This window comes from Ochotona princeps, chromosome 5 (assembly GCF_030435755.1).
Source record: "Ochotona princeps isolate mOchPri1 chromosome 5, mOchPri1.hap1, whole genome shotgun sequence".
NCBI classification, from domain to species: domain Eukaryota; kingdom Metazoa; phylum Chordata; class Mammalia; order Lagomorpha; family Ochotonidae; genus Ochotona; species Ochotona princeps.
This window is the reverse complement of record NC_080836.1, coordinates 71,448,603-71,476,132: the sequence shown is the minus strand read 5'-3', so window position 1 is coordinate 71,476,132 and position 27,530 is coordinate 71,448,603. Positions and strand designations below refer to the sequence as shown.

Here is a 27,530-nt window from a genome sequence, read left to right as displayed (position 1 = left end):
TAGGAGGCCTAGAAGACGCTCCTGACTCCTGACTTCGGGCTAGCCTAGCTCTGGCTATTGTGTTCATGTGGGAAGTGAACCAGCAGATAGAAAATAAATCTCTCTGTCTCTCCTTCTCTCTCTCTCTCTGCAACTCTACTTTCAAATAAAAATATAACTACAAAGCTAAGCCAACTAACCCGCTGTCACACTGACATATAAATCAGTATAGCAGAACAGAAGCCCAGAAATAACCTTCAAGTATAAATTAGTAAGTGACTTTTGACAAGGATGTACAGACCACTCAACAGGGCTAAAACAGTCTTCAACAGATGCTCTCAGAAAAACTGAAAATCCTTGTGTAAAATAATAAAGTTGGGCCTTTAATACCATAGAAAAAGTTTAACTTATAATGAATTTAAAAATAAGCATTAAATGTAATGGCCAAAAATACAAACTCTCAGATAAAAACACAGGGTAAAAGCTTCACAACATTGAATATGATCATGATTTCTTAGATATGTACCAGTGATGGGTAAACAAAAGAAAAAAGAAAAACAATTTTATGAAAATGTTTTAAAAAGTTACACATTAAATGTCAGTATCCACAGAGAAAGACAAATTACAAAATGGAAGAAAATTTTGTAAATTATGTATCTGCTGTGTGATTAATATTCAGAATAGGAAATTCCTAAAATAAACAGGACAAGGACAATTCTTTAAAGGAGATAAACAAATGCCAAATAAGCACACAAAAGATGGTCAACAACCCTAACTTTTGGGAAAAAGCATATCAAAACTATGAGACAATTATTATACTTGGAAGGATAACTACTAAAACATGAATTATAATTGTTAGCAAACATGTAGAGAAATGAACCGTTTTTGCTGTTGATGGGAAAACTAAAATGTAAAACGGTACAGCTGCTGTGCAAAACGGTATGGCAGTTTCTGAAACAATTGAAAAACAGAATTTGCCATATTATCTAGTAATTCCATGTCAGGGTATAGACTCCTGCAAGCTCTGAAAACAGGGTCTTAAAGTGATATTACACACCCATTTCCAGAGCAGCATTATTCCTTGATAGTTAAATGTGGGAGCAAATCAAATGGTCATTAATCGATGACTAGATAAGCAAAATGGGGTATATCTGTACATGCCAGGGAACACTCCTTGGCCTCAGAAAGGAAGGAAATCCATAATATGTAATATACTTCAGGTCATTAGAGAATGCTAAGTGGCGCCCACGCCATTACATGGTAGGCTAAGTTTCCACCTAAAGCACTTGCAACCCATTTGGGCCCTGCTTTGAGTCCTCGCTGCTTTACTGCCTACCTAGCCCTTCGTATGGCCTGGAAAGCCAGCGCAGGATGGCTCAAGATCTCGGGCCCCTGTACTCATATGGGAGACCCGGAAGAAATCCTGGCTTCCAACTGGCTCAGCTCTGACCATCTGAGGAGTGAACCAACAGATGGAAGATCTCTGTCTCTCTCTGTAACTCCACCTTTCAAATAAAAGTAAAATAAATCTTTAAGGGGGAAAAAAAAAAGAGTATGCTAAGGGAAATAAACCAGTCACAAAGCGACAATTCCATTTTGTTTGTATGAGGTGATCAAAATCATTAAGACAGTTATGGAGAGAGTTATGGAGCTACAAGAGCTCCTGGCTCCCGGCGCCAGCCTGGCCCAGCACTGGCTGAATCAGCCATTTGGAAAGTTAATCAGCTGACGGTTCTCCCTCTCTCCAACCTCCCCAACCATTCTTTCTTTTTTTTTTTAAGATGTATTTATTTTTACTACAAAGTCAGATATACAGAGAGGAGGAGAGACAGAGAGGAAGATCTTCTATCCAATGATTCACTCCCCAAGTGAGTGCAACAGCCAGTGCTGCGCCGATCTGAAGCCAGGAACCAGGAGCCTCTTCTGGGTCTCCCACACAGGTGCAGGATCCCAAAGCCTTGGGCCGTCCTCGACTGCTTTCCCAGGCCACAAGCAGGGAGCTGGATGGGAAGTGGAGCTGCCGGGATTAGAACCGGCGCCCATATGAGATCCCAGGGCGTTTAAGGCGAGGACTTAAGCCGCTAGGCCATGCTGCCGGGCCACCATTCTGTCTTTCAAATAAATAAATCTTTTAAAAAAGAAGTTGCTTGGAATATACTGCATCTGGAATTTTTTTCCCATTTACTTATAGAATTTACAACATTTACATTTAAATTTACATAAACTCCATCCTAATTTCCAACATACAGAAGCAGCAGCAATGCAGGGAGTAATCTGTTTGGATTTCCAACCAATTGTGTGTTTTCGTACACAGTCTATTTGGTAAAACATAAAACAAAAAAAGAATAAAAAGCATCTTTGCAGACACTTCTGCCAACCTAACAACATGTAAACTATTAAATACAACTAGCAAATGTTTTCTTTATTTGTACCCTAGACACCATATGCAATAAAAAGCGCTAAATGTCTGAAACAAGCTTCACTTATTCTGCAAATTAGGTCACTTAAAACGTTAAAGGTCTTCAAGCTTAGTTATTCACCAACTCCCTCTCTCATTATCTAAAGAGAAAACGCATTCTTTTAAAAAGAAGCGCTCATCTGTGGAAACTTTCTAATTAGCTTGGTTCAAAGCATGTGCAAGATGGCAGTTTTCCAAACGGTTTCCGCATTTTAATTGGCAGAAAATGCTTAGCGGCCTATTCACTACCCTCCTTGGTAATTAAGCTAGGGTCAACTCTACGACTAAATGAGCCAATCTTCGGAAACAAATGATTTCTACCATACACAGTGTATAGCATATTTGGTTTACAGCAGTCTTTGGACAAAGTTAATGAGGTAGGAGCTATGTCACTATGGGAAGATTTATATAGAACAAGTTAACCTCTCTTAATGGTGCAGCAGTCATTAAAAATAATTACAAGCAGGGCATTCTCTCTAACAATTATTAACATCTATCAGGACACAATTAATTCAAGCTGTATTTCTGACAATGCTAATAAACACCTGCAAACAACTAATCAATATTCACTATTAGGAACGTATTTGTTTTCAAAGCAAGTACGATTTCCTCTTAGGCTTTCCAGATAGAAAAAGCTGTAACTTTCTGTATTACTGAAGTCAAACATCTGTCACAGCTTCATTACAATATACAGATATGAAAATATTACAACATAAATAATGAAACATAAGTCATAATCCAGAGTTGACATGAAAACAAAGACCTAGAAAATTCAGAAGCTTTCAAAATAAAAAAAAAACTCTATTAGTCGTTTTGTTTTTAATATATATTTACTTTTACGGGAAAAGCAGATATACAGAGAGGAGAGACAGAAAGATCTTTCGTCTGTTGATTCACTCCCTAAGTGGCCACAACAGCTGGAGCTGAGCCGATCTGAAGGAGCCAGGAGCATCTTCCCGATCCCCAGCACAGGTGCAGGTCCCTAGGCTTTGGGCCATTCCTGACTGCTTCCCCAGGCCACAAGCAGGGAGCTGGACGGGAAACAGGACCACTGGGATTAAAACCGGCACCCATATGGGATCCTGGTGTGCTCAAGGCAAGGCCTTTAGCCACTAGACTAAAGAGCTGGGTCCAAAACCTATTAGTTTTAAGTGAGGCAATCTGTCCGTTAATTTTTTCCATTCCTCAGTTTTCTTCATATATAAAAACAAGAAGCATTCAAGGCAATTTCAAAAAGCTCACAGAAAAATGGAATTAAAAAGAAGATAGTTGGGGCTGGCACAACGGCTGTGGCACCGGCATCCCACATGGGCACCGCTTCCTTTCCCAGATACTCTACTTCCATTCCAGCCCTCTGCTCACGGCCTGGGAAGACAGAAGCTGCCTCAGGCCCTTGGGCCCCTGTAACCAGGAGAGACCTGGAAGCTCCTGACACACAACGTCAACCAGCTTGGCTCTGGCCAAGGTGGCCATTTGGGGAGTGACCAAGCAGGTGGAAGATCTCTCTAGCATCGCTCCTCTCTGTGAGATCTGCCTTTCAAACAAGACTAAATATACCTTAAAAAAGAAGAACAACAACAAGAACAAGAACAAGAGGAAGAGGAAGAAGAGGAAGAGGAGGAAGAAGAAGAGGAGGAGGAAGAAGACGACGACAACAGCTTTGGTACAAAAAAATTTTAAATCAATACATAGTGTTCACAGAGCATATATTTTCCATGAAATTTCCGAGGACAATTCCCATGTGCCCTTTATTGGCATAGCGATTTATTTGGAGAAAACAACATAAACTATTTAGCACATATAGAGCAACATGTTTAATCTGCATAGGGTTGAATACCAGCATTACCATGGATAGCTCTGAGATCTTGGGAATGTTATTGGTTAACATCAACATCCTCGTGAGGAATAAATGAATTAAATATAGAATATTGAATGCAAGAAGTCTTTGTTAAATAAGATAAAAATGATTTAACAATTTTACTATAAAGAAACAGCTGTTAGAGGATCTCATTTGCATTTTAGAATGATAAACGATAATGATGCCTTGCAAGTGACACAAGCACACGAGCAAAGAAGGTTATGAAGTATTTTCAACAATTCAAATAAAACCCCAAGAAGGCGCTGACTCAAGACAATGATGCATTGTGTACGGAGTTGGAAGACGGTTAAACTCCAATGGACTTCAAAACAGATGATATGCAGGACAAGGTAGAGATATAGTTCCAGATTTTGTCAAGGAAAAAATTGCGATAACAACTGAGATCCAATAAGAGGAACAAATTTGTGTGGAATAGATTTTTGAAATATTAAGTGAGACATTCTCTATAAATAAAAGTGGATATGGAGAGAAAAGAGCCTTGGAGGTTAGGAAAGAGTCTGCTTTATCTGTCCTGAAGCTCAACACCTGGTGATGAAGTTCATTACCCAATCATTCAGCATGTCTGACTCACTGGCTAGAGTTCAACCACACTGGCTTCCCTTACTGTGAAATTTTAATAATATTTCTCACCTGAATTCCACAACTCCTGATATTAAGTAATGATAACACCAAATAATTTTAATCAGGGCTTCCTTGATTTCTATATTTTTACAAACTACACATTTAATCTCATTCGCCTTTCATAGCAAAATATCCATCTGTAATGCCAGAAGAAATGAGTAACATGGATGACACTTTCTGTCTTTCCTAAATACTTCTAAACATGCATATCTAAACCTGACAAAAAACACATTTAAAGTCAAAATAGAAAGAAGTTAACAATCTGGAGGCATTTTCCAACTGATTTTTTGTTTTAAGGAACAGGCATAATTTTAAAGCGATAAAACAAAACTCTTTCCTACCTGATGCCCCAATGTTTGCTTTATCTTCAGGAGCCAAATTTTTATCCTTATTTAAGTCTTCAACTAACAGTTTGTCAAAATGTTCAATACAAAGTCGGCTGTCGATTTGATATAACAGTGCAGGGCAGAGATATGTAAAAAGATCCGGTGAGATGGGAGAGTTGGCACCATGGCCATAGTATTTTAACAACTGAGTGACATTCAAACACTGCAAGGAAATTGATAAAACAGGTTAAACAAGAGTATCCAACTATTCAGTAAAATCAATCATTCCAGAACTAAAAGTACTCTAATCATTAGTGGGAAAATAATCTGCTACATACAGGTATCTATTGCAAATAAAAGAATGTATATTAATAAAATAATTTATATAAGAATTAATATGAGATACATTCAACTAGACTATTTCAGACTGATTATGGGATTTAATCATTTTTCTGCTCCAATCCACACAAGCCAAGTTGTTATCTTGTATTCCCAAGATTCTTATGGGATGAGAAAAACCACAACCTAACAAATTATAAACATCAATGACTTGAAATCCTTACAAGAAGTGCTAAAATTAGACAACAGTGGACATTTTTACTGCCATAGGTACTATAAAAGAATATTAAATGGGAAAATTCTGAAAGATGAATAAGGGTAGCTTCACCCACCAGTATTTCAAAACCAAAACAGAAAACACCTTTAGATCAACCATCCAGGAAAAATAAACACCTAAAATGAAGGTAAAGGAGAGATGGCACAGTGCCTTGTTCCACACGTACCCACCCTGCTGCATGCCTCTTCACTGACTTGTTATTTCACTAGATTGTCTACTGCACGCACACACACACACACACAATTCTGCTCAGATCCCAAATGCAATGAGATCCTATTCAATGTGTAGAACATTTTGAAAGATGCTGTGACAAAAGCCTACATGAATCACACCTGTGAGAATCCCAATAAAAGGTCAATGATGCAGACCTCACAGGTTTAAGACAAAGAAGAAACATAACAATAAGATCTGTTTATTACCAACAAAGATCCAAAAATGTCAGCAGTAACAGGAGCACACTTAAAAGTACACTATGGTTAAAAAAAAAGTACACTAAGGCCTTAATTCATATTTTTAAAAAGTGTTTGCGGGGTTCTGGCCTTGGGTTTGGGGGCAAGTGCCACTCCTCACAGTGTGGCGGCTGTGGGGGGTGCCCCTGCCGGATCGGACCCAATGTTGGGGGCTCACGCCAAAGACACTGCCGCAAGGCAGTGAACGAGTCCTCGGCTTCCCCCAGGACCCAAGAGAGCTCTTTCCTCAGGGTAAGTGCACCATGAGGGAACTTGGGAACTGGGTTAAAAATCCTAGCTCTGCCCAGCTGCTAATATCTTGTGGCTAGGTGAGTTTGGGAGGGCTGCGGGCCTTGGGTTTGGGGGCAGGTGCCGCTCCTCACAGTGTGGCGGCTGTGGGGGGTGCCCCTGCCGGGTCGGACCCAATGCTGGGGGCTCATGCCAAAGACACTGCCGCAAGGCAGTGAACAAGTCCTCGGCCTCACCCAGGGCAGCCAGTGCACCATGTGGTGCCAGGTTTTGCCTGCTGGCCGCCCAGCGGCCTGCTCTGGGGTTCTTTAAGATATGTGTGCTGCCTGGGGACATCCATGACTAAGTCCAATTTTAGTGTAGGTGAGTAGTGAATCTTGGGTGATTCCCAGTGTCAGGGTCATGGAAGTTTAGGCATGCGTGGTGACTGAGACCTGGTGGTTTGGAGGGAAATACCCAGGAGACAATTACGGTTAGTCAGATATACCAACCCAATTCGGAATACAGAAATGGCCTGTTTGCCTAGAACATCACTAATCGTCACACACCAGGCCACACCAATACTACGGATGGAGGCCTCTTTGGCAGTGATGGGTACCATTACCCAACTGTTTGGTGGAGTGGTCACATTTGGCAGGGTCAAGACTGTATCCAGCACGCGAGAGAACTTGGTCTGGGGGTAGACTCTATGGGGTTGTGTGGGCCCAACCCTGTGGAAATACAAGTTCCCCTAGCTGGACACCCTAACAGGGTTGAGGTTCCCACCAAGGGGGCGCGTGTGCTGGAATGGGGGCTGCGTTCTATCTAGGAAACAGTTGTTATCTCCCTTGGCACTAGTGTGGGCTGGGAATGGATGCACTAAGCCAGGCCAGACCCCAACACCATCTGGTGTCATGGAGAACCAGGGTAGATGTGGGACTGACTAGGCTGGGTCTCAACCCCCTACTGAGCCATGTGTGAGCTGTATGTGGGTATGGACGAGCCATGGCTGGGCTGAAGCATCCAACAACAAGAACCAGAAAAGGGTGAAAGCCAGCCGGGAAAAGCCACTGTTCCTGCTAGGACATGAGGTGAACTGAGTAGGGTTGGCTCAAGGACCCCCTGGTATGCGCAAAATCTGGCATTGGGAGAGATTCTGATGGAGGAGCCTGGGCAACTCCTCTGGCAGGACACAGTCTCTGCAGGTAAGCGCAAGAAGCATGGTAGGAAACAGCTCAGAACAGGCCATGGAAAGTTTCCCACTGGCATACATTTGGCATGGGTTGGGGGCAGACCAGGCTGAATCAGTTCATGTCATCCACTGGCAAATCCGAAAACCAGAACAGAGTATGGGTCGAGCCGGGTTTGGTCGCGACAAAACCAGTGCACAATATGCAATGCTAGGGTGAGGTTGCCTGTACTGGATGTGACTGCAGCACCCAACCAGCACGCACGAGATCCAGGAAGGGAGGGGCAGAGCCGGCGAGGGGGATTAAGGGGCTGGTCCCCTCACCGGACAGCTACTCCCACTGGAGAGTTTGGACTGGGATGGGGACAGACCAGACTAAGCAAGGCTGCAACACCTGTGCGCCGCATGTGGACTAGATCAGGGAAAAACCAGGCTGGGCTGATTATTCCTGCTGGTGCAAGCATAAATTAGAGTGGGTGAGGGATGTTCGGGCTTAGCCGCAGCATCAGCTGGCAGAAGCTAGCACTGGGGGCTAATTCTGTCAAGTCAAATCACAGAACCACCTAAATAGTGCATAAACCGAGACTGAGAGACCTGGGAGGGAAAAAGTGGGTTCCCCCCTCTTGGGTCACTACTCCCACGGGAGGGCATGAAAACTAGGACGGGGGCTGGGGTGGCTAGACAGAAAGGCACTCAACAACATCTGTGAGGGCTGGATAGTTGAGATGGTTAGATGGAACTAAGCTTTAATACCCATTGACAAGTACAAGAGCCAAATGGGATGGGGGACAGACTGGTCTACTGCTACACATACTGGCAAACCAGGGTAGGGGGCGGGCCTGATGGGGGTTATTGTGGGTCGCCCCGACTAGGCTGCAGCTCCCACTGGTTGATGTAAGGGCCGAGTATGTGCTGGGCAGAACCAGACTGGACTGCAACACCCATTGGTTCCAGTGCAAGTCGGGACTGAAAACAGAACCAACACAGCAATTGCAACCACCAGCTGATTGTGGTGATGGACTGTGCCGGGCCCTGTGCTTGCTAGAACATACAAGAATCTGGTCTGGGAATACCTCAAGGTTTCCTTGGAGATCTCCCCAATCGAACTGCTGGACTCAGAACCCTAGCCAAGAAAAGACAGAAGACAGAACAGGTCAATCATTCATCTCAGCTATATGTTGGCAGCGAAATACGGGGCAAACGAAGACTTTATGATGGACTGTGTCAATCAGTGGACGACCTCATCGAGCGAAACTGGCAGCGATTCATAATTGGAGAACTATTAAACCCACTTGAGCAAATATCTCAGAGCATGCCCCACATCCGGGACTTGGGGTGGGCGGGAAACCAGGTGGGGCTTCTCCCTCAATATCCCCGTTTACCTCAGATACATGATGGAAACAATATGGACATAATAGTATTACCCACTTCCCTATACCCCCTGAACCTTTTTTTTTTTTTACCGTAATTAACTATGTAAAGATTGTCAACAAGAATACAATAAAGCAAAAAAAAAAAAAAATTCAGTCAAGAAATATAATGTAATCAATAAAAAAAAATAAGTGGAAAAAAAAAGTGTTTGTGGGGCCCAATCGATGGCCTAGAGGATTGACCAAAAAAAAAAAAAAAGAATTTTCAAATATCTAGAAGCCAGTTAATGGTAACAGAAGAATGTGGGGAAAAAAATGAATACTACCTTGGGAAGAAGTTATAATGCAGAATTAAAGCACAGAAAACATTTCTAATAACACTTAACAGTGAGATTTAAGGAATTTGAACTATAGAACATAAACAAACAAATAATACACATGGCCCTAGCTGCAGACAACTGAACTGCCTAGGTTGCCTTATATAAGGCAAGTGTTACACTGCTCGGAAAAGCGCAACCGATAGCTGGCAGGCATTTGGGGCCTGGTTAATGCCAAATTTGTGTTAACTATACCAGTGTGCCAGTGTAGTTGCTTCTTTAAAAAAAAAAAAAAGATACATGGGAATGGCAAGGAACGCCAGGTTGGAACCTGTCACCCATGTGCCCAGGCAGCAGACTGCCTGGGGAAGGGGACCTGGGGACATGCTGGAGCAGGAGCAGCGGAGGGTTTATTTGACAGTGGAGGAGTGACTTCTGGGAGCTTCCAGGAATAGAAGCACTGCATTCACAGGTAGGTGAGGGAGCTGAGATGGGATAGTTTAGATGTGGGGAAAGTGGAGGGCATGTTGAGTCAGGCCAAGGCACCTACCCACATGGAAGACCTGGGATGGGCTAAGTGACATCACCAGCCACCTGCTGGACACACATGAAAGCTGGGGCTGGGAGGCATGCCTGGCTGGATTGGGCCACAGGATCTGCCCACAAGTGTTGGGGTAGGGGGTAGGACATGTCAGGCTGGGCAGCAGCACCTATTAGAACGTGAGCAAACTGGATCTGGGGTCAGATTTCATAACCGACTTGTGAGCTCACCTCTGTGGGACTGTAGCATCAGCTGGTTTGCATGATAGCTGGGGAGGGTGATGGGCCAATCAAGGCTGGAACATGGAATCCATGATAGGAAACCACCTGATACTCATGGGAGCTGGGGTTGGGAGGAGGCTGGGCAAGGTGAGGCTGCAGCATGTGCAAAGGCTGGGAGTGAGGGTAGACCATGCCAAGCAGTGCTGCAGCACCTGCCAGCATGTATGAGAACTGGAGCTGGGAACAGGCCTGGTAGGGGAACTTTGAAAACTCCCTTCCTAGGCCACATCTCCAAGGGGGGAGGGAATGGAGGGCACAGAACCTGCGCCAGGACCAGGCCAGGCCAGGCACGGCTGTAGCATTTGTGTCAGCTGGGTCTGGGGACAGCCTGGCCAGACCAGGCTACAACACCCATTGGCACAACAGCCAGGACAGGGTATGGGCCATGCCTAGCTGTGCTAGGCTGCAACACATGCCAGCAAGAGCTGAGTCTACGTGTGGGTAATGCCAGGATGGGTCAATCTGGGGCTAGGAATGGGCCTAGCAGGGGAATTTTAGGGTCTCCCCTGCTAGGATGCAGCTCCCACTGGTGAATTTGAGAGCTGGGGTAGGTAGGCTGGACTGGACAAGGATGCTGCACCCACTGGTGCTCATGAGACCAGAATGGGTGTGGAACGGGTTGCATTAGGCCTTATTACCCAGACTGGAAATGTCAAGCAGGACCACAGAACTCACCAATACTTGCGAGATTTGTGGCAGGGAACAAGCCTGATAATGGAACTGTGCGCATTCCCCCACTGGGCTGCAGTTCCTGCTGGTGAGCAAGAGACCAGGGCTTGGGGACGGCCAGACCGGTCAAGGTGGCAGCACCTGTCAGCATATGTGTGGGCTGAGTCTGGGGGCGGGTAAGGCTGAGGTAAGCTGTAGCACCAGTGGCTATGCATGAGGGAGAGATCTGATGCAGGCTGGACCAGGCTAGCCCACAGCACATGCAAAAAACTGGGGCTGGGGGTAGGCCTGGTGGGAGTTGTTGGGGGTTGCCTCAACCAGGTCATAGCACCCACTGCTGTGCATGAAGACTGGGCCTGTAGGATCTGGGCTGGGTTGGGAGTTCCTATGAGAGTTGGGGCCGAGGTTGGAACTGACCAGGCAGTTGCATCCACTGGTATGTGTGCTGGCTGGTTCAGGTAAGGGACTGGACCTAGCTGGCACATACAAGAGTAAAGTTCCCAAGCAAGGCTCCTTGGCAGACTCCCCAACTAGATTATTGTACTCAAAACCCGGCCACAGGGTAAATCACAAGGTATGTGGTCTGACCTTGGGGAACATGTATTGGGACTAGGCCTCCTTAGCTGCTGATACCCGTGCTGTGGACAGCATGCCCAGATGCACATGTGGGGCATGACAGCATCTAGGTCAGCAGAAGAAGCTGAGTCCCTTGACAGAGGATGGAAAGCCGAACAGGATGGACAACTCCTCTGGCCAAGCTTTGCAGCACGCCTCTGGGTCTATGGATGCACACTGAGAAGGATTTGATCAGCCAACAGACCTTGGGAAGATTTTTCTCAATTCTGGTCCGATGAAGTCAACAATGCCTCAGAACTATTAAAACCAACTACTTAAACATTCATTCTTGGAACATTCTTCCTCACATTCCGCCTCAGAATCTCTAAGGCGTCATGACTGTTTCCCCATTCCTGGGTGGGCGCTGATGTAGCCAGACAGCGAGAAAGCAGTCCTCTCTTCCCCAGCTGCCCACTGCACACCAGGATTATAAAAAAGACATTTGTCCCACATAACCCTCCTCCACACCCCAATCCTCCCCACCCTAACTGGAGGCCCATGTGGGCATGCATCCCTCAACTATGTAAACAATACTAAAAATAAAATTTAAAATTAAAAAAATAATGCATACGAAAACCCAAATTTTAAAAATCTTTATACTGGCTTTGATTCTCAGGAACGTTCGCTAATATTCTATATGGAAACACATTTGAACTTGACTAACCATTAACCTCTGTTAATCTTCTCTTCATCTGAAACGCTTCACTATTATCTGAGACACAATGCAAGCACAGTTCATCCTTTAATACTCACTTCATGTTGACGGTCATCTTCATTATGGTCCTTGTGACTAGCAGCTGGGTAAACTGCACTTTTTTTTACATGCGGTGCTTCTCGCTTCCTTGTGTGTCGGGGCTCCCCTTCGTTATCAGGATCAGCATCTTGGCGTCCGTGACCAGGATCATGGCCACTGTGCTCTAGGTGTCCGTGAGAATGACCCACGCTTTGTACGCGATCGGGTTTGTGGACTCGATTGTGCTCGGACTGTTCACCCTGACCATGGATAGGGGAAAAACCAGGTGTGTTAACTTCAGAATTTTCATTGTTTTTCTCCTTGTTCTTCTTCCTTCCTTTCAGCGGCCTGATGTCAGACTGGGCCCGTGTTTTGTTGGTCTCTGTTGAAGGTTCATGTCTAGGCTCCCCACGCTCTCTGTGGCCAACGGAATCATTATAAAAATGGCGGGTCACGTTTCGGTCAAGGTGATGATGCAAACGATGGCGATGGTGTGCGCGATGACTGTGTTCACGTGTGTGCTTATCGTCGGATTTCACAGACACTTCAACGGTCTCTTTCTCTGGGTCACATTTATGGTTTCGTTTTGTGGAAACGCTGGTCACAGTTTCATTTTCTGAATTTAAATGATCATGGGAATGCTGGTGGTTATGTGAGTGGAAGTGCTTTCCCTCTTGAACCGCCAAAATATCTAAGTGAGAAACATGATCGTGGCCAAGGTCCTCATGATTAATCTCAACTACTTTAATCTCTCCAAGGCCCAAGTTTGTTAAAAGTTTCTCCAGACCAAAAAAGGATAATCTTCCATTTTCACCGTAACGGGCAAAAAGTTTTTCAATATAGTACTTTTTTTCATTTTCAGCATCCTGCACTGAAAATTTGCTTGGCTCCAATTCCGTCATCCCATGATGGTGCCTGTGAAACTCTTCAGGGCCGTGGTCATGGTCCTCATGGCAATGGTTGCAATGATGAAAAATAAATGTCAGCAAACAAATGAGGCAAAATTTTGTGTGCATATGTACCTTCATTTCTATTTTTCCTGGATAGATTAAAAAGAGAGAGACAAGCATTACAGACGAGCATTTTTGCCCAGGCAAATGCAAAAGAATCCCAACCTTTCCAGCAGTTACCAAGATGTCTTACTGTTTTTTTCTTTTTTTTTTTTCACTGCTATAAATCATTCTTCTCCCCAACTCCTCATAAAACTGACCCCCTTCATTTCATCAAAAGTGCATAAAGCCCTTCAAATGAACACACGTAACTAAGGGCACTCTCACTACCACTTGGGACCCCCTAAGCAAACCATGAAGGAATCTGCACAGTCACAGAGGAACTGTTAGCTTCCTTCCTGCTTGTCCCTCTACAAAAAGACTACTGGGCCCTGCCCTGGAGGGCCTGATCAATACAGTACGTAAAGAAGAAACAAAATAGTAAAATATTTAAAGAAGCGGGGGGGGGGGGAAGAGTAAAATTAACATAATCAAATGGAGTTTACTAGAATTAATCATTCAGTACTAAATTTAAGGAAAACAACCAACACTTACTTGTTTTGTGCATGCTAGCAATAACCAGACTATAAAATCAGAGAACAATACCATTTACAGTAGCTCTTAGCTACGTCTGAGACCTTAGGTAGGAGCTGTCATTGTAGCACAGTGGGTTAAGCCACAGCTTGTGGCATCCCACATGAGTGCTGCTTCAAGTCCCCAGTTGCTCCACTTCAGCTCCAGCTCCCTGCTAATGTGCCTGCGAAAGCAGCAGATGGTGAAACAAGCACTTGGGCCCATGACACTCCTGTGGGAGACTGGATGGAGTTCCAGGTTCCAGCTCTGGCCTGGCTCTGCCCCAACAATCACAGCCATTAGGAAAGTGAACCATCAGATGAAGATGTCTCTGCCCCAAGCCCTGCACCACTAGTGTCACTCCGCCTTTGAAACAAATGAATAAGTCTTGTTTAAAAAGACCTTTATGGGCCCAGTGTAGTAGACTAGTGATTAAAGCCCTCACCTTTCATGCGTTGAGATCCCATATGGGCGCCAGTTCTAATCCTGGCAGCCTCGTTTCCCATCCAGCTCCCTGCTTGTGGCCTGGGAAAGCAGTCGAGGACGGCCCAATGCCTTGGGACCCTGCACCCATGTGGGAGACCTGGAGAAGAAGCTCCTGGCTTCAGATCAGTTCAGCTTTGGCCATTGTCGCCGCTTGGGGAGTGAATCAGTGGACAGAAGATCTTCCTCTCTGTCTCTCCTCCTCTCTGCATATCTAACTTTTCAATAAAAATAATAAAATAAATATTTTTATAAAGACCTTTATATAGAAAAGAATCCCATATTAGAGACATTAAAAACCTAGGGAAATTAAAGCCTGTATCATGCTTATGATCAAATGGGCTACAGAATGATACAACCCCAATAAAAATCCCAGAAGTTATTATGTAAAACTCGATGAGTTATTTTTAATGTTTACACGAGAATAAAGCAAGCCAAATTTGGCTAGGACAGTCTTGAGTAACAAAATAGAAGCACTTGCTCTACCTATTAATAAAGACAGCTTGGCATTTCATGTTTCTTGTTAACAAATAAACCAAGGGAACAAAACAGAGTCTAAAAGCAGAAAAAAAATTTCTTTATCCTGCCACCTGGCCAGTTATATTTCCATATTAAAAAACAAAAACCAGGGGCCTGGCGGCATGGCCTAGTGGCTAAAGTCCTCGCCTTGAAAGCCCCGGGATCCCATATGGGCGCCGGTTCTAATCCCAGCAGCTCCACTTCCCATCCAGCTCCCTGCTTGTGGCCTGAGAAAGCAGTTGAAGACGGCCCAAGGCTTTGGGACACTGCACCCATGTGGGAGACCTGGAGGAGTTTCCTGGTTCCCGGCATCGGATCGGCGCAGCACCGGCCCATTGCGGCTCACTTGGGGAGTGAAACATTGGACGGAAGATCTTCCTCTCTGTCTCTCCGCCTCTCTGTATATCCGGCTTTCCAATAATAATAAAATCTTTAAAAAAAAAAAAAAAACAGGGCTGGCATTCTGTGCAGAAGCTCATATGCACAGCAGCTCACGCCCTGGCTGCTCCACTTCCACTTCCACTCCAGCCCCCGTTAAGGCACCTGGCAAAGTGGTGCAGACGGCCCCCACACTCGGGCCTCTGTACCCGCGTGGGAGACTGCACAGCGTATCCCTAGAATTCAGAAACATAATCTGAGCTAATCATGATTTTGAAATTTTCTAGAATAAACTGATTATCTTCTAGCTATCTCATTATTTCCAAAAAGTGCAATCGATTTTGAGAATTATTTTATGTTCCTTTTAATTGATATCTTTGAAATCTGACATGCATTTTATACTTACAGTAAATCTTAATCCAAAGTAACTGTATTTCAAATGTTCAACAGCCATGTATAGCCACTATACTGGAAAGCACAAATCTAGATTTGGAAAACTAGATCCTCCAAGACAGAACACACAGAAAGTTAAACACTGATAGTGTATGAAAGCTCTCGAGGCAGTAACGGCACAGGTTGTTACAGCTGACACTGCCAGCAGAGCGCCATGTGGAAGCCCAGATGCTCTGCCTCCCATCCAGCTCCCTGCCAACATGCCTGGGAAAAGAGTAGAAAATAGTAGATCCAACTGTTTGGGTCTCTGCCACTCCCACGGGAGACCTGGATGCAGTTTAACTATTGCAGCCATTTGAGGAATGAACCAGTGGATACAAGATCTCTCTCTCACCCTCTGTAACTTTCAAATAAATGAAATAAATCCAAATATCAGTAGAATTCAATTTTTAAAAATATGTTCATTAAGAAACAGAGAAACTAAGATACAGATTAATACAAAACTAACACAATGTATAATTAATAACACATAAGGAACTCCTGCAAATCAATACGAAAGCTACGAGACAACCTAACGAAAAAAAATGAGTGGGAAACTGGAAGAAGCATTTTAGGAGAGTAGACAAGTTTCTAAGATGTATGGGAATGACTACATGCAATCAAAAGATATTAAGTTAGGAGGGTAGGTGTTGTGTTTAATGGATGCCCATGTGCCAAACAGTAATGCCCAGTTCAAGTCCAGATTACTAGGTGCTTGTGATCCAACTGACTGGGGTTTTTTTTTTTTAAGATTTATTTTATTTTTTTAGTGGAAAGTCAGATTTACAGAGAGGAGGAGAGACAGAGAGGAAGATCTTCTGTCCACTGATTTACTCCTCAAGTGACCGCAACGGTCGGTGCTGCACCCATCCAAAGCCAGGAGTCAGGAAGTAGGGCTGCCGGGATTAGAACCGGCGCCCATATGAGATCCTGGCGTGTTCAAGGCGAGGACTTTAGCCGCTAGGCCATGCTGCCGGGTCGCCAACTTAATGTGTAAGTATGAGGGAAGTCAGTAGATAGCATGAACACTTGAGTTCCTGTTGTTCAGAGGAAATGGTGTTTCTGGATTCTGTCTCTGGTCTGGCCTAGCCCAGTCAAAATGGGCATTTGGAGAATAAATCCTGTCTTTCCCTCTCTATCACTGTCTGAAGAAATAAAGCTTTCTTTTTTAAAAAAGGTCAAGATGCAGGTGAGTATTTGACACAGTGGTTAAAATGCTGCTTGTGATGTCTGCAAGAGTCAGCTCAGCTTCCAACTCCATCTAACCCAATGGATTAAAGATTTTCTATCTCCCGGTGCAAAGGCCCAGTGCCTAAATCCTTGCCTTACCCACACTGGAACTCGTGTTCCTGTACTGGGTGCCCCACTTCCCATCCAGCTCCCTGCCTTTGGCCTGGGAAAGTAGTAGAGGAGTGCCCAAAGCCTTGGGACCCTGCACCTGCATGGAAAACCCAGAAGAGGCTCCTGGCTTTGGACTGGCTTGGCCCTAGCCATTGCAGACACATGGGGAGCGAACCAGCAGATGGAAGATCTTTCTCTCTGTGTCTCCTACTCTTTGTAAAATCTGCCTTTCCAAGAAAAATAAATAAAAATTTCTGAGTAGTTGTTTCTATGTGTGCATCAATCTCAAATATATAAAAGCTTTTCAAATATATCAACATGTTTGTGGCATTCCTTATCATATCTCAAAACTGAAAAAGAAACCAAATGTCCATCAACATTAAGATCAATACAAGAGTATAAGCTTTCAATGAAATATTGCACAGAAATGAAAATGAGACTACACCTTCACCTAATACATTAATTTCAAAATTATGCAAAAGATGACAAACATCAAAGAAAACCATAACATATAATTTTATTTATATAAAGTTGAAAATGATCAAATCTAAAGCACAGTATAACCATCTTTTGGAAGGAAGTCAGGAATAATAACTGGGAGCTGGTCGGAGAGGAGAGACTCCAAACACAGTAATCTCTTTCCTAACCTGAGCACTAGGTATACAAGCAAGCTTACCTTATAACTTTACAAAGATTGATTTATTTTTATTTGAAAGGCAGGCTTTACAGAGAGAGGAGAGATAAAGAAAGAAGGACTTTAATCTACTGGTTCACTTTCCAAATGGCCACAATGGTTGGAGCTGCACTGACCCAAAGCTGGGGAGTGAGGCGCCTCCTCCAGGTCTCCCACGTGGGTGCAGCGTCCCAAGGACTTGAACCATCATCCACTGCTTTCCCAAGACACAATCAGGGAGAAGGTACAGGAGTGGACATGCCCCTGATCCCGGGCACTGATGTAGTTTGACAGCAAGGAGTGACCCCTCTCCTTCCCTGCTTCAGATCAGAGGAACAGAGGAAAAGGAAAGCTGAACCGTTTGTCCCAGCCACCTTCCTGCATGCTTTCCAGCTGACTGTGACACTCCCCACCCCGATCCTCCCACACTAGCTGAACTATACAGGATGCCGGTGCCACAGGGCTGAGGACTGGCTTATTACGTCACCATGCCAGTCCTACTTCATAATTTGTATGAAGTAAATTCTCTCATAGTCTGTTTCAATTAGAACTTTTAAGTAATCACATTTTCTCCAGTGAAAATCATTGGAAAAGAATGTAATCACAAACAAATAAAAATTATTTCTAGAAATAAATAGAACAGACAAAAAAGCATGTGGTGTTGTAGTGCAGTGTATCAAGCCACTGCTCGGACTCCTACATCCCTTACCAATGCCTTTCAAATTAATCTTCTGAAAAACGAAATGATGCCTTCGAATCATGGTAACTGTTTTTGATGAGAGTTCACAAGCACACTGAAAGATTCATTTGGAGAAGCAGAAACCCCAAGACCAACTCAGACAATCCAGAATATTAGCAAGGTAACAAAGATGACTTTTTACAAAGTTCTACTAACTAAAATAACACCACCTGGCACAAGGGCAAACAAACATGCCAGTGGAGTACAACAGTGTTCAGAAAGAGGATCAGTAATACTGATTATGAAAACAGTTTTCACAATATAAAAATGTCATTCCAAGAGGATGTCTATGTAACAACCAAAAAATCTTAACTTTTATAAGAAAAGTAGGAATCCTTATTTGCTAAGATAGGAAAAGATGTTCCATACATGCAACACAGAGTACAAAGCAAAATTCTGATGAACTAAACTCTTTAAAAATTATTCTTACAGGGCCAGGCATTATAGCATTAGCAGTTCCCTGCTAATGGCCTGGGAAAGCAGCAGAAGACAGCCCAGTGTTTGGGCTCCTGCACTCACATGGGAGACCCAGATGAAGCTCAGGGCTTCAGTCAGGCCCAGTCTTGGCTGTTGTGTCCCATGGCTGTTGGTAAACCAGTGGATGGGAGATCTCTCTCTCCAATTCTGCATTTTAAAGAAAATAATCCTTTAAAAATTATTCTTACAAGTAAGACTTAAGACAAATAGTACTTGTAACAAGTCACACATTAAAAGACATCTACAGGGCCTGCATGGTGGCCTAGTGGTTAAAGTCCTTATACGGGTGCCAGTTCACATCCTGGCTGCTCCACTTCCCTTCTAGCTCCCTGCCTGTGACCTGGGAAAGCAGCTGAGGATAGCCCAAAGCCTTAGCACCCTGCACCCACATGGGAGACCCAGAAGTTGTTCCTGGCTCCAGGTTTTGGGTTGGTTCAGCTTTGGCTGTTACAGTCACTTGGGGACGGAACCGGCAGATGGAAGATCTTTCTGTCTCTCCTTCTCTCTGTAAAACTGACTTTCCAATAAAAACAAATCTTAACAACAACAACAACAACAACAACAAAAGACATCTGCATTACGTGCACATAAACTGTATATAAAAGTTAGTATTAGAGTACAACAGCCTCATGGCTAAAGTCTTTGCCTTGCATGCACCAGGACACCATATGGCTACCAGTTTGTATCCTGGCTGCTCGATTTCCATTCCAGCTTCTTGCTCGTGGTCTGGGAAAGCAGTTGAGGACGGCCCAAGGCCTTGGGACCCTGCACCCATGTGGGAGACCCGGAAGAAGCTCCTGGCTTCTGTCTTTGGATTGGCTCAGCTCCAGCCATCGTGGCCACTTGGAGAGTGAAACAGTGGATGGAAGATTTTTCTCTGTCTCTCTCCTTCTCTTTATAAATCTGACTATCCAATAAAAATTAAATCTTTAAAGAAAAAAAGTTTAAGTTAGGAGTAGAATAAATAAAATATTTGTATCAATAATGAAAAACACTTCACCTTGCAAGGATATATGTGAAAAAAAAGTAGGAAAATGAAAGAAGCATGTAACTGACACACCCCAAATGCCAATCAATGGAATTACATGTGAAATAAATGTGGTATACTGATGAAAATTGCACTATTGTTATAAATGATTGAAATAACATACTAAAATGCAAAAATCTCAGAAAGAAAGATGCATGACAAATCATGTATGGATATTTTTCCATATATGGATATTCTGAAACATGCAAAATGCCTCTTCCACACATACACACAAAACAAGGGTGTAGAATGGGAGTATCACATTTCAGAGAGTGGTTATTTTCTCAGGAAGAGCATCAGTTGAGGGGAGAAGTATACATGTTTAAATGCATTTTCCCTTCTAAAAAAAGGAAAGAGAATCTGAAGTAACAAAACATTTTAATATTTGTTAAAGTATGAAAACGGGATTTAAATGATGACATTTTCTATAAATGTGAAGGGACATTATATAACCTAATCCCGGTGATTACTCAAAGTGTGGTAATGCAATAACAGCAGCATCAAAATAAATGCGTAAATGCGAATGCAATTTCTCACTGCTCATGTCTGTGTGTGAAACTCCTGGGGCGGGGGTCACTAATGTTTTCCTCAACTTCCTCAGTGCATCTGATACAGGCTAACAAAAAGCTCGGATTCATTATACCAGTAAGTTATCAAATATCTCCTTTTACTTAAAACACTTGAATCATCCAAATGCTATGATTAACTGAATAGATACTATTATCTGCATAACTGTGTGGTTTATGGGTTAAATAATTTTTTCAAAAAAAATCTACAAAATATATTTAATTCATTCTCACAATGTTATGGACAAAGTTATTTAAAAATGTAGCAATTTTAATTTTATAATGATGACGATGAAAGAGCATGGGTTATTAAAGCCAGTCACTATTAGGCAAATGAAAAAAAATCTATTTCTTCAGCTCCTAAATGTTAACTCTCTGCAATTATCTTGGGTTTTCGCTAGAAGATGTTATTAAAAGGTGATAGTCTGAGTACTGTTCTATCACCTGGAAGTAAACACTCTAAGGTTTCTTCAGTATACATCATCTCACTGACAGAATTCCTCTGTACACACAGTGAAAATCACACATATGTAATGAGCAAACAACATCAAATGGAAGACTATGTGAAATGCAAAAACCATGAATGGTGCATATGAAATTCCAACTGTCTTCTCTATTTCTTAACATATAATAGTTCAGTCATTTAACGCAAAGATCGTCCACATCTTGAGCCCCATGGTCCCTCACCGAAGAGAACATCCAGGGAAAGCAAGGACATGAGCAGACACTGCAAGTAATCATAAGTGGCTAAGCTTTACTTGGAAGTACATATTATTCATAAACTTAGAGGGTACCTCAAAAATCAACTAAAAGGCAAGATTTTATTTCAAATATTTTATTTTTATTGGAAAGTCAGATATACAGAGAGGAGGAGAGACAGAGAGGAAGATCATCCACCCGTTGATTCACTCTGCAGGCGGCCTAACAGCTGGAGCTGAGACAATCCGAAACCAGAAGCCGGGAGCTTCTTCTGGGTCACCCACGTGGGTGCAGGGTCCCAAGGCTTTGGGCCGTCCTTGACTGCTTTCCCAGGCCACAAGCAGGGAACTGGATGGGAACTGGGGCTGCCAGGATTAGAACCAGCACCTTATATGGGATCCCAGCGCATTCAAGCCGAGGACTTCAGCTGCTAGTCTACTACACCTAGCTGCGCAAATTTATACTGATGTAAAGCTCTTTCAAAGGTCCAAGTAGTTTTTTGTCGTACTTGCCCTGAATTTTGTTAAGTTTCCTTGTATTGCAGATACGTGTTTAATCTGGGACCATCTGGATGAGGCAGGTGTGCATTTGTTAGCACAGGCTATGCAGCCATAGCCGAGATGCCCTGGAAAGGCCATGGTTTAAGAATTGAGCAAGTTTTGCTTCCCCTTCAAAGACAGTGCAGGGTGACTGCTCCAGGTCTGAGGACAGCTCCACTCCTCTGATTCAGAAACATCTAAGTGAACATTGCTTGCAGGTGCAGCTACTCCAGACAGCGGAGAGGGAATGGAAACAAAGAGCCAGGGGTGTCATCTTCAGGAGCAGGGTGGGCAGAAGCTGCCTGTGTCATTTCTCCTCACGCTCCACTGGTGAGAAGTCAGTCACACAGCCTAAGCTAGCAAGGAGGATGCGAAATACAATCTCAGCTATAATTCACAGAGCTTTCCAGGTACTTCACTGAAGTTCAGAATCTTCTTCAGAATCCACAGCACAAAGAGGATATAGAAACAGGCATGGGGAAAAGTTACCCAGTTCCACTAAACCATACAGAGTAGCCAGCACAGGACCTGCCTTTGCCCTGGCCAAAATATTCTGGATCTTGTGTTTGAGGTTTCCAGATTTGTGCAGGAAGAATGTTACTTTTATAAGTGAAGATGCTTTCTAAAACTTGGTAAACGTGAGTCAGTAGGTGTCGCAGACACACTGTGTGATTACAGTATACAGGAAATGGAAGGGTAGATTGTGGTAACCGTAAGAGCCAACATAATTCATTTTCACCATGGATAGCATTGTTCCAGGCCCTGGTTGCTGATTCCCAGAATGCCATCAATGTTAAAAACTTAAGTGTTCAAAAAAGGAATAATAAGTTAAGTATTCCACTGTTGTATAATTTCTACATTAGAGTGGGGTTAGTTTACAACTAGGCAACTTAATCACTGGCTAATTATAATAGTATTCTTGATGTAGATATTGTCTATCTTTAGATGCAAAGGAAAAAATGAAGCCCCTTTTCCTGCATTTAACATTAACATCAGAAATTAATATTTACAAAAGAGAGTAAACTTCATTGTCAGGAGCACCTGGACAGAATCACCGCGTGGCTCACTGCTCCTCCTCTGCCGACGGCTACACGTGCTCGCTTCACTTCATGAAAACGGTGATCTACATTTCACATCTGGGGACTTGGCTGTAGGCCTGCTATATTTCAACCAACACATAATTATTAACACCTACATGAAGAACATTCCAACTTTCAATCAGTAAGATCAATAATATGAAGCTTCTAGACATACACCTAACACATCCTTAATAGCCCCCACAGATAAATTTATTATGGTTAACATTTTATTTTTAAAATAATTTAAGGTTCAGAAGAAACTGTAAAAATGGCTCAGTTTCCATATATCCTTTGCCCAATTTTCAGCAACATTTACATAGTCTTGGCACATTATCAAAACCAGGAGACCTATATTAATATTATTAACATGAATAAAATATTATTAAACTGAACCAGAGAAATTATTTAACTTTCACCAGCATTTTACATGCACTACTCAAAAACATGGTTATAGAAAATCAAGTTTTTTGGGCTCGGCACTGTAGCCTGGCAGCTAAAGGCCTCTCATTGCATGAATGGGTATTCCATATGGGCACTGGTTCTAATCCCAGTGGCCCCACTTCCCATCCAACTCTCTGCTTGTGGCCTGGGAGAGCAGTCGTGGACAGCCCAAAGCCTTGGGACTCTGCACCCACGTGGGTGATCTGGAAGAAACTCCAGGCTCCTGGCTTCGGATTGGCTCAGCTCCAGCTGTTGTGGCCACTTGAGGAGTGAATCAACGGGTAGAAGATCTTCCTCTCTGTCTTTCCTCCTCTCTGTATATCTGACTTTTCCTTGATTTTCAAGGGCTCTACTGTTGCAGCCACTTGGGGAATGAATCAGTGGATGGAAGATCATCTTCTGTCTCCACTTCTCTGTATATCTGACTTTCCAATAAAAATAAATCTTTAAAAAAACACTATCCACTCAATTTAGAATGCAAAGACATGGGTCCAGCCCCATAGCTTAATGCCTCTGTCTATGGCACCAGCAACCCATAAGGGCACTGGTTTGTGTCTCAGTGGCTCTACTTCTGATCCAGTTCCCTGCTAATGGCCTCAGAAGGGAGAGGAGCAGGGCCCAGCTCCTTTGCCTCCTGCATCCATGTGGGAAACCTGGAAAAAGATCCTAATCCTGTTTCAGACCAACTCAGCTCCAGCTGTTGTGGCCATTTGGGGAACCAGCAGATGAACGACCTTTCTCTTATAGAAAAATAATCCTATATCCAACACTGAGTTTCTGTTACTGGAAAAGCCCATCATCTTAGGATATACCTTATGTGTATCATCTATTCAACTCCTTTCTTTTCAGGGAGTTTTTACCCTGGAGGTGTTTTTTAAGGGAAAATGAGTAAATGCAGGCACCTGATGCTTATAAGCACCAAATAACACATATATCGTAATGTGGCAGGTGGTCTATCTGGTAGTTGTTCTATTTTATTTGTAACAAATAAGTGCTATTTAAGAATTAATTATTGGGCCTGGCGGCGTGGCCTAGCGGCTAAAGTCCTCGCCTTGAAAGTCCCGGGATCCCATATGGGCGCCGGTTCTAATCCCGGCAGCTCCACTTCCCATCCAGCTCCCTGCTTGTGGCCTGGGAAAACAGTTGAGGACGGCCCAAAGCTTTGGGACACTGCACTCGTGTGGGAGACCAGGAAGAGGTTTCTGGTTCCCGGCATCGGATCGGCGCAGCACCGGCCCGTTGCAGCTCACTTGGGGAGTGAATCATCGGATGGAAGAGCTTCCTCTCTGTCTCTCCTCCTCTCTGTATATCTGGCTGTAATAAAATAAATAAATCTTTAAAAAAAATTAATTATTGATATGATCTGTAGCCCATCACTTTTTAGTTGTTTTATAAAGCCTCAGTGAACCACAGTCAGAAACCTTCATTCATTCCATGGCTGCCGGCTTGCTCCCTCTGTGGTCAACAGGGCAATAGCACCTGCGTTCATGCACCAGTTGAACCAACCTACATGTAACCACTTTGTGAAACAATTGGCTATATTAACCTAAGTTGCTATCTTTATCAGATGTGGTATTATGTATCTTTAAATTAAATTACATAAAGTGTAGAACCAAGGGAAAAAAATTCCCTTTGTGTCATTCTTTTGAAAGAATGTGGCCAAAGTATTCTAAGGGCAGAGGTAGCATCAACGAGCACATTCAAGACCAGCTGGAGCCTAGGAGGCATCCAACTCACCAGCGTGTGTGAAAGTTGGAAAGACTCACCACAACACACTAGCTTCAGTAATATCATAACATTCTTCAAGGGATGAAGGGATTGTATTAATGAGTTATCAGCAAGAACCACAAATCCTCTTACAGCTTCATAGTTTGCTTTTTCATCCCTCAACTTCGCCAGGTACCTAATCTACTAGAGCCATATTCACAGTTTGAAACAGCAATGCACCTCTTTAAAAAAAAAAAAAAAAAGAGCAGCTTTTGTGTTTTCTAATTTTCCCACTGAGATTCATTCATGTAAAATTAGTACATGCATGCTAATTGAGCTTGGGCATAATTTAGGCTTGTCTTGTTTTGCTAACTTAAAAGAAGTGTATGCCTTGATTTAAAATAAGTTAATCAACAATACATCAGACCTATCTACTGTATGCCAAGCATTTATGTGCAAATCTCACAAAATATCAAAACCAATACTGGCATTTCTGCTTTCTAACCTTGTGTTACAGGAAACCTGGAACTACACTGTGAAAAGCTATCCATGATATTGCTGCCAGTCCTGCTACTTGTGAATACAAAGAATACCCAGCATCAGTAAATGCGACTTTCTCAGTCAGCAAACAAGATGTCTTCTGAAGCTAATAAACTGCTTGCAATTTGAGTCACTTCCAGGAAATAGGTTTCATTCTCTTTTCATTCCAGTCACATGGCATGCACTCATGAAGGATGCTAATCTGTTCATTTTAGGACGGGGATTAGACACACACACCATCTCCCTCCACTGTGCAGGACTGGGCTCCCTTTCCGTTCACCATCCGCGGCAGTCACCTTGAGTCTAAGAGCATCTACTCTTTATCACACCACATGCTTCTGCTCTTCCTTGCATGTCTTCCTTCTTCAACACCATGGCATTCTTACACCTTCCCGATTTTGCACAAGCGTGTTACTCATACGTACTTCCAGTTAAAAGAATCTTTATGAGGTTGAGGTGGGACAAAAACAATTGCCAGGGTAAGCTCTTCATAACAGCCATTTTTGTGGAAGCAGCCTCCAATAGGTAGGCTACTTCTTCCTCAACAGGGAAACTTTATGTCCGATCAGTTTCAGCTATCCTTAGGATCATGTTAAGCCACTGGGTCTTCTTAATTGTTGAAAATGAAATGATTATTCACATCAACCAACTTAGCCAGCTCTTAGAAAAATGCAACCCAATGTCAACATTACGTACCTTTTACTAGCAACCTATTGATTTCACAGTAAATTCCTTATTATCAGGTCTAACCAAGTCCAATATATAAATTAAAAATATAAATTCTTAATAAGTTCTAATCATATTCTATTTGCTTACTCTAAAAGAGAGCTAAAGTATATTTAGACATATCAGTACACAGAAAAACAAAACATAAGAAAATGACCAATATCAGAAATCTTAGTTGACCAATCAGTAAAATCACATTAACTGCTTATGGTTTCAAGACTTTCACAAGTATTTGCTCAATTTTAATCACAATACACAAACATTTTCATTCCAATTTGAGCTATTATTTGGTTACTTGCTGGCAATTAGTTCCAAGATGTAAAGAAAGTCTACAAAAATGTTAACATTTCTTGGGTCTTATTATTTACATATATTACTACATTTTTATCAATAAATATCAGCTTCTGTTACAATGTGACTCAGGTTTATTTTCTGCAAATAAACCTTTCAGTTGTATCCTTTTTAGTATCAAATTATATATTTTATGTCTATACAATAAAATCTACAAAGTGTAGTTTCTTACATAAATTTCCATATTGTATTTTTTAAAAAGAGCTATAATAAAAAATAACACAAATCCTAAAAACTAAGACTTACAAAACTCATTTTCTACTGAGAGAAATATGTTTCTACTGGGGCCCAGCATAGTAGCCTTGTGGCTAAAGTCCTCGCCTTGCACACACCAAGTTCCCATATATGTGCTGGTTCGAATCCCAGTTCTAACCCTGGCTGCTCTGTTTTCCCCATCCAGCTCCCTGCTTGTGGTCTGGGAAAGCAGCAGAGAACAGCACAAAGCCTTGGGACCCTGCACCCACGTGGGACACTCAAAGAAGCTCCTGGCTCCAGGCTTCAGATCAGCTCAGCACTGACTGTTGCAGCCACTTGGGGAGTGAACCAACAAATGAGAGATCTTTCTGTCTCTCCTTCTCTCTGTAAATTTGACTTTCCACTAAAAAAACAAATAAATCTTTAAAAACAAGCTTCAACTGAATTAACATTTCCAAACTCTTATACATTTATCAATTATTTCAGAAGCCCTCAACAATATTTTCAAACACATTTAGGTAAAAATCTTCCTAATCACGTCACAGGGGGAAAATGGAAAGAGTGAAGAGATGAAAACTTCTACACCATTCAGGTGAAAAACACATGAGCACTCACATGGCTCCCTGTGACGTGATTTGGACGGAACACTTCTGTACTGAAGCCTTTTACTCCTCCAGGCGCTTGAGGGGTGTAACTATCTTACACGGGAGCGACACTGAATAATGCTGAGACCCTGAGAATCGATGCAGGGCTTGGCTGACTTCACAAGGCCAGAAACTGAACGT

The 27,530-nt window shown here is 42.9% G+C and overlaps 1 protein-coding gene across 1 annotated transcript in view; it reads right to left on the bottom strand.

The window, feature by feature from the left end:
• SLC39A10 (solute carrier family 39 member 10) overlaps positions 1-27,530 on the bottom strand; it is a 55,803-nt gene that overhangs the window by 21,252 nt on the left and 7,021 nt on the right. Inside the window, exons 2-3 of the mRNA XM_004576962.3 lie at positions 12,292-13,310; positions 5,279-5,486 (exon numbers count right to left, since the gene is read on the bottom strand). Of these exons, the coding sequence (XP_004577019.2) occupies positions 5,279-5,486; positions 12,292-13,299 (1,216 nt within the window). The 5' untranslated portion in view covers positions 13,300-13,310. The remainder of the gene's footprint in view (positions 1-5,278; positions 5,487-12,291; positions 13,311-27,530) is intronic.